The 17,667-nt window shown below is 47.8% G+C and overlaps 1 protein-coding gene across 3 annotated transcripts in view; it reads left to right on the forward strand.

Moving 5' to 3' along the window:
• The window catches only part of SYMPK (symplekin), a 37,299-nt gene that overhangs the window by 10,229 nt on the left and 9,403 nt on the right, over positions 1–17,667 (forward strand). For 2 of the 3 annotated variants that reach the window (XM_038528531.1, XM_038528532.1), the window contains exons 8-18: positions 1,757–1,927; positions 3,169–3,408; positions 6,923–7,077; positions 9,368–9,518; positions 10,727–10,931; positions 12,266–12,416; positions 13,279–13,514; positions 14,477–14,558; positions 14,806–14,919; positions 15,999–16,146; positions 17,240–17,400. In XM_038528531.1, coding sequence (XP_038384459.1) covers positions 1,757–1,927; positions 3,169–3,408; positions 6,923–7,077; positions 9,368–9,518; positions 10,727–10,931; positions 12,266–12,416; positions 13,279–13,514; positions 14,477–14,558; positions 14,806–14,919; positions 15,999–16,146; positions 17,240–17,400 — 1,814 coding nt within the window. Of the gene's footprint in view, positions 1–1,756; positions 1,928–2,576; positions 2,762–3,168; positions 3,409–6,922; positions 7,078–9,367; positions 9,519–10,726; positions 10,932–12,265; positions 12,417–13,278; positions 13,515–14,476; positions 14,559–14,805; positions 14,920–15,998; positions 16,147–17,239; positions 17,401–17,667 lie in introns of those variants that run through there. The other variant, XM_038528533.1, reaches the window with a different exon arrangement.

The following is a 17,667-nucleotide window of genomic DNA, read 5'->3' on the forward strand; positions in this document are numbered from 1 at the left end:
TGTTTCTCCCTCTGCCTATGTCTCTGCCTCTTTCTCTGTGTCTCTGTCATGAATAAATAAATAAAATCTTTAAAAAAAAAAAAAAAAAAGAGCACCTGGGTGGCACAGTCAGTTGAGCATCTGACTTGGTTTTGGCTCAGGTTATGATCGATTGAGCCCATCAGGCTCCATGTTCAGCTGAGTCGGCTTGAGATTCTTTGTCCTTCCTCTCCCTCCCCCTTTACTCCTCCGAGTATTTTTTTTAGAGACAGAGCATGTGCATGTGTAAGTGGGGGTGGGCAGAGGAAGAGAGAGAGTCTTAAGCAGGCTCAGTACCCAGTGCGGAGCCCAAGACAGAGCTCAGTCTCACAACCCTGAGATCATGATGCAAACCAAAGTCAAGAGTTACCTAGGCACCCCTTAACAGTTTTCTTAGTTGCAAATTATAAACATATATATGTGTATACTGAAGTGTCAAGCAAAACATACAGAGTATGTGTAAGGGTGTAAAGGGAAAATACCACCCCCCAGTTCTGCTTCCCAGAGTTAAATACCATTAAGAGTATATGTCTTTCCAGACCTTTTCTATGCAGGGATGGATATTTTATATATGTTCATAGACCCTGTGATTGTTGGCTTTTTTATTATGAAAAACAAGATCCTGCTTTATATTTTCTGTGGAGAAGTTTAGAGTGGCTTATGTTTGAATCCCTGCTCTAACCTTGGGCAAGCCACCTGTTCTCCCTGAGCCTGTGTCTCCATTGGTAAATTGGGATTCATGATTGTGGCATCTACATGGTGGTATAGGTATGAGCATTTGGTAAGTCAACATGGTTGTCATGGTCAGCTATAAACGTTAGCTATTCTTATATATTGTTTTTTCCACTGAGTAGTATTATCTTTTTTTTTTTTTTTTTAAGATTTTATTTATTCATGAAAGACACAGAGAGAGGCAGAGACACCGGCAGAGGGAGAAGCAGGCTCCCTCCCTGCAAGGAGCCTGATATGGGACTCGATCACAGATCCCAGGATCACGCCCTGAGCTGTAGGCAGACGCTCAACCGCTGAGCCACCCAGGCATCCCTTTTCCACTGAGCAGTATTATCTTAAGTGACATCTTCACTTATCAAAGTCATGTTCAGTTGCCCTACAGTGTTCCATAGTGCGGTCATATCTCAGCCTGTTTTTTATTTGCTATTTTAAATAACATGGTATCCAGTATGTTTTTGCATAGAAATCCTCAAGAAAGATATCCACCAAAGTTGTTAAGCATTAACCTTTGGGGGCCAGATCAAGGGGAGTGGTGGTACAAAAGACTTTGAGTGCTTTGTCCATGTGTACGTATGCATATCTTTGTATTCAGAGTTTCACCTCAACATCATTCGGATGATCAGATTCCTATAGTTCGATATTTAAAATCATTTTTAGTCTTTACATTGGAATCCCATGCTTTGAGCATCATCTCTATATTTTATACTTTTTTTTTTTAAATAAGCTCCACCACACCCAATGTGGGGCTTGAACTCATGACTAATCCCTAAGATTAGGCTTCGCATACTCTTCCTACTGAGCCAGCCAAACACCCCTAAATATTTATACTCATTAGTGGACCATCTCATAGGACTCAATCTAAGTTTTCTGTTTTCCCAGCCCTTCCCAACCATCCCAGCCCTTCCCAACCAGAAAGGTCTTTCTCCTCTTGGCCTCAGCACTGCTCTCTCCAGAGTTCAGTGGAGAAAGACCCCCTGCTAACTGGTACTCTTCTGTCCCTCATTAGATGTGCTGTGGGAGGAAGGCAAGGCGGCCTTGGAGCAGCTGCTCAAGTTCATGGTCCACCCCGCCATCTCCTCCATCAACCTGACCACAGCTCTGGGCTCACTCGCCAATATCGCCCGCCAGAGGCCCATGTTCATGTCAGAGGTGATCCAGGCCTATGAAACCCTGCATGGTAGGTTGGTCCCCTCCCTGCCCTTTGTCCGCTGGCCAGTCTGTTCTTTCCTGAGAAAACGTGAGCCAGGTAGTGGGTCCCTGAGGGGTTCATCAGTCTAGTCTGGATGCAGGAGGCATTGTTTCGGCTAGATGGGAATCTTTTGGAGGCATGGAACAGAAACCTGGTTCGAAGTTGGCTTTAATATTAAGGTATGTGTGGAGGAAATGGCATGACGTCTGCAAAATACTTTAAAATATTCTAGCCTTCCCTCACCCCAACAACAACAAAAAAGAGCAGGAAGGATAAGTATCCCAAAATAAGCAAAGTGTTGATGGGTACCTGGTTATTTCTTACAGTCTTTTGTGCATGTATGATAACTGAAGTGTACGGGGTTTAGGTGTGAATGTGTGCAGATCAGAGATCTGTCTCCATTTCTTGGCTCTTATTTTCTCCTTACAGGCTTTATTCTGTTCTGTGTCTCTTTCTTGGGGTAGCAAAGATGGCCCCCGATAGCTCTAGGCTTCCATTCCATCCACTTGGCAACCCCAAGGGACAGAGTGTTTCCTTCCCAGTCATTCCAGCAAAAGTCCAGAGGCTGATGCCTATTGTTCCTGATTGGCTGAGAAGACATTGGCAGCTTATCTCTGAACCAATCACAAGGGATTGCTAAGGGATTGCATTGTTCTTACTGGCCCTGAGTCTCTTGCCCACTTGAACTGAGAATGGAGCCCCGGTGGTTCCCTCAAAGGAAAATGGAAGCATTGTTGGCCGAGGAAGGAGGGAAGGATGCCGGGCAGGCGAAAATACAGGCATCCTCTTTCTCTGTGGAACAGGGAAGGCTTGTTCATCAAGGTGACTGTTAGACATTGGAAAATCATTCTGGTGGCAAGACCAACGAGGTGCACTGTTGTAGCAGTTCATTTGGGGCATTGCAGAGGTGAAGGTGGTGATGATAGCTGTCCCCAGGGGAGGCATGCTGGAATTTCCAGACCAGAGATGTGGGGGAGGTGAGGCTTCATGTTTAATAAAGGGTGGGTGAGCTTCTTCTTTGTTCTAAGGTTGACTAATCCTGATGGAGACCTCTTGAGGGTTTTAAGCATCAGCCCATACACGGGGAAGGCTACACATTAGACCTAAGAGCAAAGGAACTTTTCTAGGAGACCCTGCAGCTACCGCCCAAGCTGGGGCTTGGGCAGTAGTACCTGCAGGGCCCCATAAGCTATGTCCACAGAACAAAGCTCCTGCTTCTTTCCTCGTAGCCAACCTGCCCCCGACGCTGGCCAAATCTCAGGTGAGCAGTGTGCGCAAGAACCTGAAGCTGCACCTGCTGAGCGTTCTGAAGCACCCAGCCTCCTTGGAGTTTCAGGCCCAGATCACCACCCTGCTGGTGGACCTGGGCACACCTCAGGCAGAGATCGCCCGCAACATGCCCAGTGGCAAGGATGCCCGCAAGCGGCCCCGAGACGACTCGGATTCCACACTCAAGAAGATGAAACTAGGTGAGCTAAGGAGCTCGTCCAGGTGTCCCAAGAGATGGTGTCAGGGACTGACTACATTTACGATGTTCAGTTATTTACACTAAACTATGAACTTGACCTATATTGTATTAGTTAATATTGTGTTGTAAATTAAAGTGTATAAATATGACATAGCAGGTATCAGAATAGCATCACCGAAGTGTGTGATATACATGGAAGTAATTATGAAGTACTACACTTATGTTTTCTTTCAGAAGTACCAGAGTTCTCAGAAATATCCTGTTTTTTTTATAATTGGATTTTCTTTCTGAAGTAATTTCTTCTTTTTTTTAAAGATTTATTTATTTTAGAGAGCATACGTGGAGGGTTGGAAGAGGGGCAGAGGGAGATGGAAAGAGAGAATCTCAAGCAGACTCCCCATTAAGTGCAGAGCCTGACTCAGGGCTCGATATTATGACCTGAGCCGAAACCAAGAGCCAGACACTTAACCGACTGAGCACCCAGGCGCCCCTGAAGTGATTTCTTAATGGTTGCATTATTTTGTCAATAGTATCAACCATGGCAGCCTTCCTTACTCCACAACTTTCTAAATCACTGATACTTGTTTCTAGAATATTTATGAGAGAATTGTTTTTTTTTAATTATTATTTTTTAAAATAAGGAATTTATTTTTATATAAGGAGTGAGGTGGAGATCTCTCTCTCCCATAATTAAGCATGCAAAGCAGAGTGTTCCATACCTTAATATATTTAGTACTTACCTTAGGGCTTCTTCCATATCGGCACTTAGGAATCTACTGCATCCTCTTATGGTGGTATAATAGTCTGTAGTGCATGTAGATCACTTTAACCAGTCCTCCTGTTGATGGACATTTCATCTGTGTCCTTTTTTTTTTTTTTTTTAAGTGTAAAGGTTGCTATAGTATCAGAGTCTTGAGTGTATGTCCAGTTATAGGACAGATTGCTAGTAGTGAGATTGGTGAAGCAAAAGGTTTGTGCATTTAAAGCTGTTTTTTGCCCACCAATTTTATTGCTGTATTTCTTTAAACTTTCTATTCTGAAGTAATTTTGAATGTGCAGACATGTCACAAGAATAGTACTGAAAGCTCCTACATACCTTTGACAAAGTGAGGCTCACAAGTCACATTCATCACTCCCCCTTAGCTTCACTAATCAGTTCCTCAGCCTTCTGCTTCATAACCTTGCAATTGCAAAGAGTCCAGGACCACTGTTCAGTAAAATGTCCCTCTGTGTGGGTTCATCTGCTCTGGCTTCCTGACTGGATCTAGGCTCTGCACTTGGAGCTGGAACACTGCCAAACTCATGCCCTGACTGCTGCCTCTGTGTGGTGTCAAGGGGGCACATGATACCAGTTTGTCCCCTTATTGGTGATGGGAGCTTTGATTGCTTGGTCAAAATAGTGTCTATCAGGTTTCTCTAGTATTAAATGCACTTTTCCCTATCATAAATACTAAGTGGGGAGAGATACCTATACTGTGTAAAAATACCTGATCCCCTTCAAATTGTGACCCAGTGTTTTTAACATCTGTTACTGCTCTAATGATTATGAGAAGCTTTCCTTCTGCATTTATTAGTTGGCATTCTGTAAGGAAGAGCTTTCTTCTCTCTACTTTATTATCAGTTAGACTTGTGGATTCTTATTCTTTGGGTTGTTCCATTACTCTTGTTACTCATTTGGTGCTCACATTGCCTCATGTATAGCTAGGGGGAGCCTTTGAGCTGGCTGCTATGACCCTTTGATTTGTCCTGTAAGTTTTTTTGAGCATTTCTAATTTTCTAGCATAACAAGATACTCTGGACTCATCTTGTACTTTCTTACTCCAGTCTTGGAATCAGCCTTTTCTCTAAGGAGCCCTGGTTGCATTTATTTATTTATTTATTTATTTATTTATTTATTATTTTTATTTTTTTTAAGATTTTATTTATTCATGAGAGACACAGAAAGAGAGGCAGAGACACAGGAGACACAGGCAGAGGAAGAAGCAGGAAGCCTGCGGGGAGTCTGATACAGGACTTGATCCCAGGACCCTGGGATCATGCCCTGAGCCAAAGGCAGATACTCAACCACTGAGCAACCCAGGTGCCCCAGCCCTGGTTGCTTTTAAGGATGAAGTAGTTTCAGAAACCAAGATCTGAGCACCGGATGTGCCCATTGCTACTGGGTACATAGAAATTCTTGATAGCCATTGCCAAACTGTTTTGCAAAAAAAAAAAAGCCACACCACTGTATATAACCCCAGAGGTGTGTGAATGCCAGTTACCCCATTCTTACCAGTCCTGGATGTTCCATAAACCCTCTGGGTATAAACAGTATCCTAGGTTTAAATTCATTTTCTTGTACATGTTGGAGTCAGGCTGCACATCACTTTACATTTATTAGTCATTTGGGTGTCTGTGAAGTGCCCATTCTGTTCAACCTTTTGTAACTGAATTATATATGCCCTTGGTCTTGGTTGATGCTGGGTATCAAGTTTTTATTACATGCACTGCAATTTTTTTTTTTAAGAGACTGTATAACAACGGCGCCTGACTGGCTTAGTCAGTAGAGCATGAGACTCTTGATAATGGGGCTGTGAGTTGAAGCTCTACTTCATGCCCTCCAAGCTGGGCATGGAGCCTACTTTAAAAAAAAAAAAAATTTTGGGCAGCCCGGATGGCTCAGAGTTTAGCGCCACCCTCAGCCCAGGGCCTGATCCTGGAGACCCAGGATCGAGTCCCACGTCAGGCTCCCTGCATGGAGCCTGCTTCTCCATCCGCCTGTGTCTCTGCCTCTCTCTCTCTCTCTCTCTCTCTCTGTCTCTGATGAATAAATAAATAAAATCTTAAAAAAAATTTATAACATTAGATCATATTTTTGCCGTTATCTACTTAAATTATCACCCTATTAAACATTCCAGCTTCAAGAAACATCTTTGTACGTAAAGCTTTTTCTCTGTATATTATACCTTTGATGTATATTTATGAGTGGAGTGTTTAGTGTTTATCTAGAAGTTGTCAAAAAGGTGTGCACATTTAAAAGTTTGCACTATGGTCAAATTACACTTCCAGAAGGCCATACCAGTTATATTTCCATAGTCTATACCCCTACTAACAATTGTCACTACCAGTCTATTAATTTTTTTGTCAATCCCGTGGGCTTACTGGGTTGTCTTTACATTTTCCTGATTCCTGGTGAGGTTGAGCAGTATTTCAAAGATAGAGGTTTTTCAGCAATAAAGCTTAGTGAAATTGTTAGGTAACCTTTTCATCTTCTTGGAGTTTAGTTTGAGCAGCGAGGCTGGTATGGCTTATTTCCATTTCCCAGATGAGAAAAGCAAAGCCTGGAGAGGCAGGTCATTCCCCAGGGTCACACAATGCTTTGATGGCAGAGCACGGCTGTGGCCCAGGTCTTTGCTCACTGCACTCCTGCTTGCTGAGGCCCCCTGGGGGGGGCAGGGACTCCCTGGGCTCCCCTGGAGGGGAAAGGGCATATTACTCACTCTGGCACCAGCATCTTGTCTCCTTCCCTCTCCCAGAGCCCAACCTGGGGGAAGATGATGAGGACAAGGACTTGGAGCCAGGCCCGTCAGGAACCTCAAAGGCCTCAGCCCAGATCTCAGGCCAGTCAGACACAGACATCACAGCCGAGTTCCTGCAGCCCTTGCTGACGCCTGACAATGTGGCCAATCTGGTAAGGAGGGAAGGGGGCTGTTTCCCACAGGGCAGGGAGGAAGGATTTCTAGTCCTTTTGCTGCCCTTCCACTCCATACTGCCCACCTCTTCCAGATGACATTGGTCCCAGAGCACCTCTCTGTTGTTTGTGTTAGGAGGGTGTGGTCCAGTGGGCCCTCTCAGTGTTGGATGGACCTTTTCCCTGATCTTTCCTGGAGATCACTTGTCACCATCCCCTGGGAGTCCCTCTTTGGATAATCTGAGTCCCATCTGAACCCACACCTGCCCCCTCCTTTGAAGGGACAATATATTAAGTGGAGAGCAAATCCCATGACTTGTTTTCTAAGTGGTGTGGGATTGGCATTGGTGGGACAGGATGGCCAGTGTTTTCCTTAGATTCTCAAAGATAGCCAGCCCTACAGTGAAAGAACTGCTGGTTTGAGTTGATGGTGGGGACAGCAGGGAGGGTGGTCTCACGTCAGTCCTCACACTATAGCAGCACCCAGACCTTTGCATTGGGTGCTCATGGACAATGTCTCTTCCCATGTTCAACAGCAGTCTCCCGTAGCCCTCCCTTCTCTCTGCCTAGAGGCTCCACAGTGCTTAGTTGTCAGGTGAATGAAGTGTCAGGAATTTTGTTGCCAGGGTAAAAGGAGTTTTCTTTTTTTTTTTTTTTTAATTAATTTATTTATTTATGATAGTCACAGAGAGAGAGAGAGAGAGAGAGAGAGAGGCAGAGACATAGGCAGAGGGAGAAGCAGGCTCCGTGCACCGGCATCCTGACGTGGGATTCGATCCCGGGTCCCCAGGATTGTGCCCTGGGCCAAAGGCAGGTGCTAAACTGCTGCGCCACCCAGGGATCCCCAGAAAGGAGTTTTCTACCCCATTCAGATCTCTTTGGTGAGAGCTCCAGGTCTGGAAATGTGTCTGCCCCCTGCATCATTCCTCCTTGGAAGTTCCACAGGCACCACAGACTCATTATGTCAGAACTGAATGTTTGGAGTTTCTACCCATGCCTTTCTGCAGGCCCATGGCCCTCTCTGTTCTTGGCATACTAGTGTCTCAGGTCCCAACTCAAACCTGGGAGTTGAACTCTTTGCCTCCCACCAGTCCCTCCTATCTTCTCCATCCCCCAGGGCCCCTGCCTGCTCCCTGGCTCTGGCTTCCACTCTCCCTGTGGCAGCCAGAGGCATCTTCCTAAAGTATAGGTTGTGACGCTCCCCTTCCAACCCTGCTGTGGCTCTCTCTTTCCTTCCAGATAAAATTTGGATGCAGCTTGCCTTAGGCCCTCTTTGATGATGCTTCCATTAACTCTTTGTATCTTGTCTGTCCTCATCACGCTGTTTTCAAATTATTCGCCTAAAGTTCTTAACAGGATTCTTTTAGTTTTATCATGCCTGCTGTCTCTGTAGTAGTGTGCAGCTCCTTTGTCCTTAATATTGTGTCCTTAGCACCTTTTTTTGTTGTTCAATCTCGCCATCAATTTGTTTGTGTTTGGTCATTTCAAAGAACTGGCTCTGAAGTTTTGATGATACTCTTTGTAACCTCTTCTGTTTTATTTCTGTTGTCTTTATTCTTTCCTGCTGCTCTCTTTGGATATTTTACCCCAGAATTTTAAGTTAAATGCTTGGCTTAATAGTTTTTGGTTGTCTTTTCCAGTATAAGCATTTACGGATCTGATTTTCCGTCTAAGAACCATTTTAGCTGCATCCCGCACATTTTGATTTGTAGTGATTTCATTCTCCCTGTTCTAATTAGTTTCTTATTTCAGATATATATTTATACCTCGGGAGGGATGCAGGGAGTTCGAAGTGACCTTTTGTTACCAATTCCTGACAAAACTGGATGGTCTCTTGTTAGGATACCTTTTTTTTTTTTTTTTTAGTCAGTTTCTGGTTCATAGGACATTCTTAACTGAACTTGCAGTCTCTGGGTAGGGTGTCACAGCTGCTCAGCCTTCCCCCATGCTGCTCTAATGCCTGGAATCCATAGCCCGCTCCCACTGTGAGGCATCACCCTGTGCCAGTCTGAAACTGGCCCTCCTCTCCGTTCTCAGCCTCGGTGCTGCTTCCCCGGAGAGCCAAAGCTGCCTCAGCCCTCCTGAAGCATCTTGTGGCATCCTTTACTTTCCTTCCTGGTGCACCACACTGCTTGTTTTCTCTCTGACTTCCCCAGAAATCTGAGCCCCACAGGAGCAGGCCCAGGACTTTCGTAGTCTCTGCCATTTCCCCAGCCTTGGCCTGGGTGGGGAACAGATCCTTGTGGAGTCCATGAGTAAGGAAAGGCTCCTCTCCCTGGGCATCCTGCAGGTACTCATCAGCATGGTGTACCTGCCCGAAGCCATGCCCGCCTCCTTCCAAGCCATCTATACACCAGTGGAGTCCGCAGGCACTGAAGCCCAGATCAAGCACCTGGCTCGGCTCATGGCCACACAGATGACAGCTGCAGGACTAGGGCCAGGTGAGTGTCATGTGGAGCTGACCTGGGCCAGGGGTTCGCACAGTGAGTGCTGGGTTCTCCTTACTGGAAGGGCATGGTGCTACCTTACCTCCTCATGGTGGTACAAATGAAACTCACATGAGATGGTAGGTGTAAATAATTCCGGTCCCTTAGATATATTGAGTGCTTACGATTTTCAGGCTCTGGGCTTTGAATCCAGCAGGCCTGGATTTGAGGTCTCAGTTGAACCAGACTACCTCAGCCACTTAATAAGTGTGTGACTTTGGTCAAGTTAACTGAACCTCTCTGTGACTCAGGTGTTTGCCTATGTTAACAATACTAGTGTAGTATAAATTACATACAGAGAAACACAGCTCTTCACTGTACATCTTAGTGAATTTTCGTAAAATGAACACTCCCACATAGCCACCACCCAGATGGAGATACAGATCACTTCCATCTTTCCAGAACATTCCTTCTTACTCCTATCCAGTCAGCACTTAGAGCATCCCACCTCCTGAGATAATCACTTTTCTGCTTTCTGTCTCCCTAGATTAATTTTTCCTGAACTTCATATAAATGGGATCATAGAGAGTCTGGCTTCTTTTGCTCGGCATAGGTTTTTGAGATGCCTGCATGTTGTCATGTGAACCAGTGGTTTATTTTGTATTGCTCAATAGTGTTTCCTCATGCAAATAGGCCATTGTTTGTTTATCCACTCTCCTGTTGATTGACCTGTGGTTCGTGTCCAGCTTTTGACTGTTGTGAATGAAGCTGTACAAGTGTTTGTGTATAAGTGTTTTTTGGGATTTGTTTGGGCTGTGGGGTGGGGGTGGGGGGTTGTTGGGATTTTTTGTTTGTTTGAGTATAGTTGGTGTATACAAGTTTTGGTGTACATGTGCCCTCCTTTATCTTGAGTATATACCAAGGAGTGAGATTGTTGGGTCATAGGTTAGGGTATGCTCAGTGCTACTAGAAACTGCTCATCAGTGTTCCACCATGGCTGTGCTGTTTGATACTCCCGCCCACAGTAAATGGCATTTCTAGTTTGAGCCCTGGTTGTATGCAAAATGAGGATAAAAAGTATGCCTGTTTCAGAATGGTGATTTGCAGACTTAAATGAGCTTTGTGTGTATAAGGCTTAGACTAGAACCTAGCACACAGGAGGTCCCTGGATGGGAGCAGAGGGGTAGAACATTCCTGGAGCCCGTTTGCTACCTCCCCCTCAGGTGTGGAACAGACCAAACAGTGCAAAGAGGAACCCAAAGAGGAGAAGGTGGTGAAGCCAGAGAGCGTCCTGATCAAGCGGCGCCTGTCAGCCCAAGGCCAGGCCATCTCCGTGGTGGGCTCCCTGAGTTCCATGTCTACTCTGGAGGAGGAGGCGCCCCAGGCCAAGAGGAGGCCAGAGCCTATCATACCTGTCACGCAGCCCCGGTGAGTTCCCTGGCAGGTGCAGGACTGAGGGCCTGGGTTTTATTTATTTATTTATTTTTTTTTTTTTTAATTTTTATTTATTTATGATAGTCACAGAGAGAGAGAGAGAGAGGCAGAGACACAGGCAGAGGGAGAAGCAGGCTCCATGCACCGGGAGCCCGATGTGGGATTCGATCCCGGGTCTCCAGGATCGCGCCCTGGGCCAAAGACCGGCACTAAACCGCTGCACCACCCAGGGATCCCAGGGCCTGGGTTTTAGTGTGTACACTAAGTGCATGTGTGTGTGCATGTGTTAAAGACAGACTGACAAACAGATAAACAGGTAGGGCCAGATGAGGATCTGTCTGATTCCCGAGTCAATGCCATACCACGAAACCTTGTCATTTTCTTTTCCATAAAAATACCTCCTTATTTATGTTTAAAGTTGGGATGATGGTATCTCTACGGATCAAGGGAGAATTAAATGAGTTCATAGTGATAGGTAATAAAATTAGATAATCCATGGGGATCCCTGGGTGGCTTAGCAGTTTAGCACCTGCCTTCGGCTCAGGGCATGATACTAGAGTGCCGGGATCGAGTCCCACATCGGGCTCCCTGCATGGAGCCTGTTTCTTCCTTTGCCTGTGTCTCTGCCTCTCTCAGTCTCTCATGACTAAATAAATAAAATCTAAAAATAAATAAATAAAATTTTCCTTTAAAAAAAAAAAGATAATCCTTGAGGTTGAAAGTGAATTTGATGTAAAATATTTAGCATGATTCCTATATGCTAAATGCTTTATATACTTTATACAGGATGACAACAACCGGTAGTACTACATGACATACATGCTACTGGTTGTTGTCATCCTCCTCTTCATTATTATCCAGCTTAGAGACCAAAAACTCCTGCCAGTCCCTGCCCCTCCCCAACCAAGACCTGCTGTCTGGGCCTGATCCTGAACTCTGAGCTCTCCATTCCCCTCACTCCCTCCTCCAGTCACATGGGCCCTTGGTTCTCCTTGAACAGCCAGGCAGGTCCCTACTGGAAGGCCTTTGCACTTCCTGTTCTCTCTACCTGGGAAGCTCATTCCCCTGATATTTGTCTGTCTTGTCTGCTTGCTTCATTCAGATCTGCACTTCCACATAGCCTCCTCAGAGAAGTATTTCCTGAGACACACTTACAAAAACAAAGTGGCCCTCTTCTTATTACCCTATTCCCTGCCATGCCTGAGTCACAAGAGAATTAGAGAAGCAGTATAGTGGGGGGTGAGGTTCTCTATATGGCCTGAAGTGGGTCTGGGCTCCAGAAAGGATGTTTTCAGTCACCGTCTCCCTTTCCCTACTCTTTCATGTAGGCTGGCGGGCGCTGGTGGGCGCAAGAAAATATTCCGTCTGAGCGATGTGCTGAAGCCCCTCACAGACGCCCAAGTGGAGGCTATGAAGCTAGGCGCTGTGAAGCGGATCCTACGCGCGGAGAAGGCCGTGGCCTGCAGCGGGGCGGCCCAGGTGTGCTCCTGTCTCCCTAGCCCATGCTTCCAGACTCTCTCCCCATGAGCCTGCCTCACAGCCCAGGGAAGAGACAGCCCTGGGCTCAAACCTCCCAGGCTCTGGGTCCCAGCTGGGCTGCCCACCAGCCTTGCATGCCTCTCTTCTGTCCTCCTCCAAACGGGGGCAGCAGCAGCAGCTTCACACAGTAATGAGGAGGAGGAAACATACGGACGTGCACATCTTTTGCTCAGCGTGGGGCTGGCTGCCCAGGAGAGCCCTGCAAGTGAGGGCTGCTATTGTGTTCTATCTTCCTGGTGGTAGATAGTGTTCCTCTTCTTCTGTGGATTCAGATGGACCAGGTCTAAATCCTGATTCTCTCATATGCTGGCATTGTAACCTCAGCCAAGTGACTTTCCCCCCATATTCCCCCCATTTTTTGAAGTTTAATTTTAATTAACCAAGAAGTATATAAAGATATCCTCTCTGTTAAAAAAGAAAAAAAAAATTTCCAGGCCATAGAGGCCCCATAAGTCTTCTTTGGCCCCCACCTGCATCCCATCTGCTGCCTCAGAGGTGACCAATGTACAAGTTAGGGGAAGCCTTCAGGATCTTTCTCTGTGTACTTAAGTATATAGATACTACTTTTACAAACTCAGTTTTATTCTATGATGATTGATTTCCATACGTACCTACCCATTTTTTCTCTCCCACACAAATGAGACCTACGGGGTATAAGATTCTTCAGCTTGCCTTCCTTGCGTAACCCCCAGGTCTGCCCTGGAGGTCCCTGAGCCTGGGCAGGAAGATGTGCAAGGCACAATCATGAGGTGCCTGGGATTGCCCAGTGCCACACCAACACATACACCCACTCTCCTGTCAGGTGCGCATAAAGATCCTGGCCAGTCTGGTCACACAGTTTGACTCGGGCTTGAAGGCCGAAGTCCTGTCCTTCATCCTGGAGGATGTGCGGGCCCGCCTGGACTTGGCCTTCGCCTGGCTCTACCAGGAGTACAACGCCTACCTAGCAGCCGGTGCCTCAGGCACCCTGGACAAGTACGAAGACTGCCTTATCCGCCTGCTCTCCGGCCTGCAGGAGAAGCCAGACCAGAAGGATGGGTGAGAGGGACAGTCCTGGCTCTCCTGTGTCCTGCCTTTCTTTTGTGGTTTGATCACCTCCCTCTTCACCAGCCAAATCCAAGTGTCCATCCCCAAGACTCTCTGCTCTCCCTGCTCTCTGGAGACACATACAAGGCAGATTCCGGGTGGGCTCTGGGGCCTACTCCCTGGGCTTATTCTCAGCTCTGCTGGTTGCCCTCTGAGCCTCCATTCCTGTAGATAACAGTGCCTGCTTCATAGGCTTGTTTCTGAGGTTGGCTTCTCCCCAGCCCCATCTCACCTGAATTGCTCCTGTAGCTTCCCTCCTTGTTCTCAACCTCCTGCTGATCTATCCATTCGCAGCAACCTGGGTGACATTTTAGAATGTAAATACTAGTTTACCCACTAAAAACCTTTCCTGATTCTCCACTCTTAGGATAAAATACAGCTTTCTATCTGTGCTCTATGAGACCTGCATAACCCAATTCCTACCAACCTCTTTACCTTCTTTTTCCACTCTTCTACTCCTCACTTCCCCCCCCTTGAACATGCCAAGTTCAGAGCTTGGCAGTTCCTGTTTCTGTACCTGGAATGCTCTCCCCACAATTCTTTGCATGACTGGCTCTTTCTCATCCCTTGGCATCAACTCAGTGTTACCTCAAAACAGCGGTTTTTGTCCACCACATCAGAAAAGTGGTACCTGTCCTCATGCTCCATCATTCTCTCCCATTGCTGTAGTAAATGACAAAAGTTAGGAATCCCCATTTTGACAAAGGTGGGAAACTGAGTTTCAGAGAGAGAAAGTCTCTGCCTAAGTCCCCCAGCTGGCAGGGCTCGAACCCTGCTCTGTTTACCTCCAGAGCTCTGTATCCAGGGGGTTGAGCAAGCTGTATGTGACGGACAGCCCTGCCTGCTCCGAGCTCCAGCAGGATTGGGAAGCTTCTCTGCCTTGCAGCCTTTCCCTACCCCTTCTTTTCTGACAGGATCTTCACTAAAGTTGTGCTGGAGGCACCACTGATCACCGAGAGTGCCCTAGAGGTGATTCGCAAGTACTGTGAGGATGAGGTGAGGACAGCCAGCCCATCTCCCTCAGGCCCTAGGATCGTGATGCATGCAGGAGTCCTGCGGGAGGGGGCGGGGGGCACAGGCCTGTGTTGGGGGTCTGCAGAGCACACGGCCTAGACTTGTGGCAGGGGACTCGGTGAAGGACCCAGTCCTTCTGTCCAGTACCAGATATGAGGGAGGCCAGGGAGATATCCCAGAGGCACACTGCAAGTGGACTAAGCTCTGGTTTCCCTCTCTTCTGCATCAGAGTCGCACTTACCTGGGCATGTCCACCCTCCGAGACCTGATCTTCAAGCGCCCATCCCGCCAGTTCCAGTACCTACATGTTCTGCTAGACCTCAGCTCCCACGAGAAGGACAAGGTACCCCTGCCACCCTATGCTGGGCCATACTCAGCCTTTCCTCTGTCCTGAGCACCTAGCCCAGCCTCTTCCACATGCCCCTGAAAGTCCTCTCTGGGCCTGATGCCCTTCCTGCAATAATGTTTTGGTGGTGGATATTTTTTCATTTATGGGGGCAAGAAGCTGCCTAGGATACATATATACACTCATCCTCCCAGGGAGAGCAGTCGCATTCTCCCTCTTACTCCATGCGTGTTGGGGAGCCCCTTTAAGGCCTGATGCTATGCTGGGAGCTGTGCTGGGACCTTGTCGGGGAGCTGACAGGAGAGGAGCTGTGTGGCCCATTGGTGAGCAGTGAGGACACAGCAAGCTCATGGGGTGGAGCAGCATTAGAACAACAGCACATGCAGCTGTGGCAGCCCTGGGGAGGGGCCTGACCTACCTGATGGGGGGATGAGCAGGGGTGGGGTTTAAAGGCTTGTGGGGTGCAGGTGAGCCAGGACCTGAAATAAGAGTAGATGGTTGTGGCTGAACAGAGCCAACAAAATGTGCACATGCATGTGATAGAGAGGGCCCTTGACCCATCGCTGCCCAAGCATTTTGCCACCTCCTTTCCTGGTGTCACGGGTCCATTCATCCAGCAGACCCCTCACTGCAGACTCTGGCTTGGGCCTTTGGTGCTGCTGGAGACAAAGCAATGCCCAGAGACAGTCTCTGTTCTCAGGGCTCTTGGCAGGTGATGTCTGAGTAAAATGGGATATAGCCAGTGACAAGCATTCTGGGCAGGGGGATCCTTTTGTGCCAAGTCTCAAAGCCAAGGAGAATGCTGTCACTTTTGAGGAACAAAGGAAAGCTCATTCTAGTTGGAATGTAGCAAGCAAAGCAAGAGACAGTAAGAGATAGTGCTGAGCAGGTAGGTTAAAGTGATGCAGGGCCTGATTTGGGCCAGGAAACTTCTAAGCCAGCAATCAGCCTGTGGAACAGGTAATTCAGGTAGGCTAGACCTTTCTCAGTCTTGGGCTTGTTTTCCCACTGGTCCTGCCAAGCTCAGCATGGCAGTCTCCCTCTACTCCACCATCTTGCCCGCACTCTCTCTTCAGGTGCGTTCCCAGGCCCTACTATTCATCAAGCGCATGTATGAGAAGGAACAGCTGCGAGAGTATGTGGAGAAATTTGCCCTCAATTACCTGCAACTCCTGGTCCATCCCAACCCACCATCCGTGCTGTTTGGAGCTGACAAGGATACAGGTTTGGTGCAGCTTCATCAGATGTGTATTGAGCACCTGCTGTATCCCAGGCTCTGGGCCAAGTCCTGGGAATGGAGCTGGATTGAGGCTGAGGCAGCCAGGCAGTAATAACCAGAATGAGCAGGCCTAGGGGCTGTGAGAGTCCAAAGGGTTGTCTCACCCCATCCCCAGAGGTCAGGGAGAGCATCCTAGGACATGAGGTGGTGGATTGAGAGCCAGAGGACAAAGGACAAATAGGCAGGGACAGGGCTCCAGGAAGGGCCAGGCATAGGCCTGTTCCTTCAACAAAGCCTCAGGTCCCCCAGAATTACAGGTGGGAAGACCCAGGCCCCAGGGGAATGGACCATTAAACTGGAAGGTTCAGGGGTGCCTGCCTGGCTCAGTTCGTGGAACATGCAGCTCTTGATCTGGGGGTCATGATTTCAAGCCCCATGTTGGGCATAGAGCTTATTTAAAAAAAAAAAAAAAAAAGTTAAAACCTAGAAGGTTTAGGCTATGGCGGGAAGCACAAGGCCTTCTGGGAGAATAGGAGCCCTGGCATAGCCTGAGTGCCTGGAAGACCTCCCAGGAGAGACCTTGGTTATGTGGGTTGAGGAGATAAAGAGAGTGGGGTTGGGCAGCAGCATTTCAGGCAAAGAAGTGATATGTGCAAAGTGACCTGTTGCAGGCTCTGGGGAGACTGTCAGAAGTAGGATGTGGCCAGAGCACAGAGGCCCAGGGATGGGGGCCACCCCATACAGCCTCTGGCACATAGAGCAAGATGAGGCACTGAGACTTTATCCTGGGCATAGGGTAGTCATGGGAGCATGGAACAGGAGAAGGACAGGGTGAAAACTTCACTTTGGAAAGATTCCTCTAGCTGCTCTGTGAATTGATGGTTAGAGACTAATTGGGACATCAGAGCAGAGGCTCCTAAAAGGGGAGCAGTCCCGGTCTCACCCCATTTTCCTGATGATTGGCTTCCTGCCCCAGAACAGTTTGCTTCCCAGGCTGCCTCCCTTTTGTTCCAGCCCCTGCAAAGAAGGGACAGACAGTAGGGTGGGAAATGGTTCGGAAGAGAGTGGTCCCTGATTCCCCACCCCCTGCCCTATCAGAGGTGGCGGCGCCCTGGACCGAGGAGACCGTAAAGCAGTGTCTGTACCTCTACCTGGCTCTCCTGCCTCAGAACCACAAGTTGATCCACGAATTGGCAGCCGTGTACACTGAGGCCATTGCTGACATCAAGCGGACGGTGCTGAGGGTCATTGAACAGCCGGTGAGGCCCCTGAGCCCACCAGGCTCTGCCCCCCACCCCAAGGGCAGGGCTGAGGCCCCAAGTCCAGCCCTTACCCTGGTATCTCCACCTTGGCATGTGCTAAGCACCAGTGGTGGCCACTCTGGGCCAAGCAAGTTAGTAGCTTATGGGTGGTCCACATGCCCCATCTGCTGATGAAAGAACAATCCTGCAGTTACTAGCCTGGAGTTGGACAGACCTAGGTTCACATTCTGCCTCTCACTTTGTTTTGTTTTCTTTTTTTTTCTT

The sequence above is a fragment of the Canis lupus genome, chromosome 1 (assembly GCF_011100685.1).
Source record: "Canis lupus familiaris isolate Mischka breed German Shepherd chromosome 1, alternate assembly UU_Cfam_GSD_1.0, whole genome shotgun sequence".
Lineage (NCBI taxonomy): Eukaryota > Metazoa > Chordata > Mammalia > Carnivora > Canidae > Canis > Canis lupus.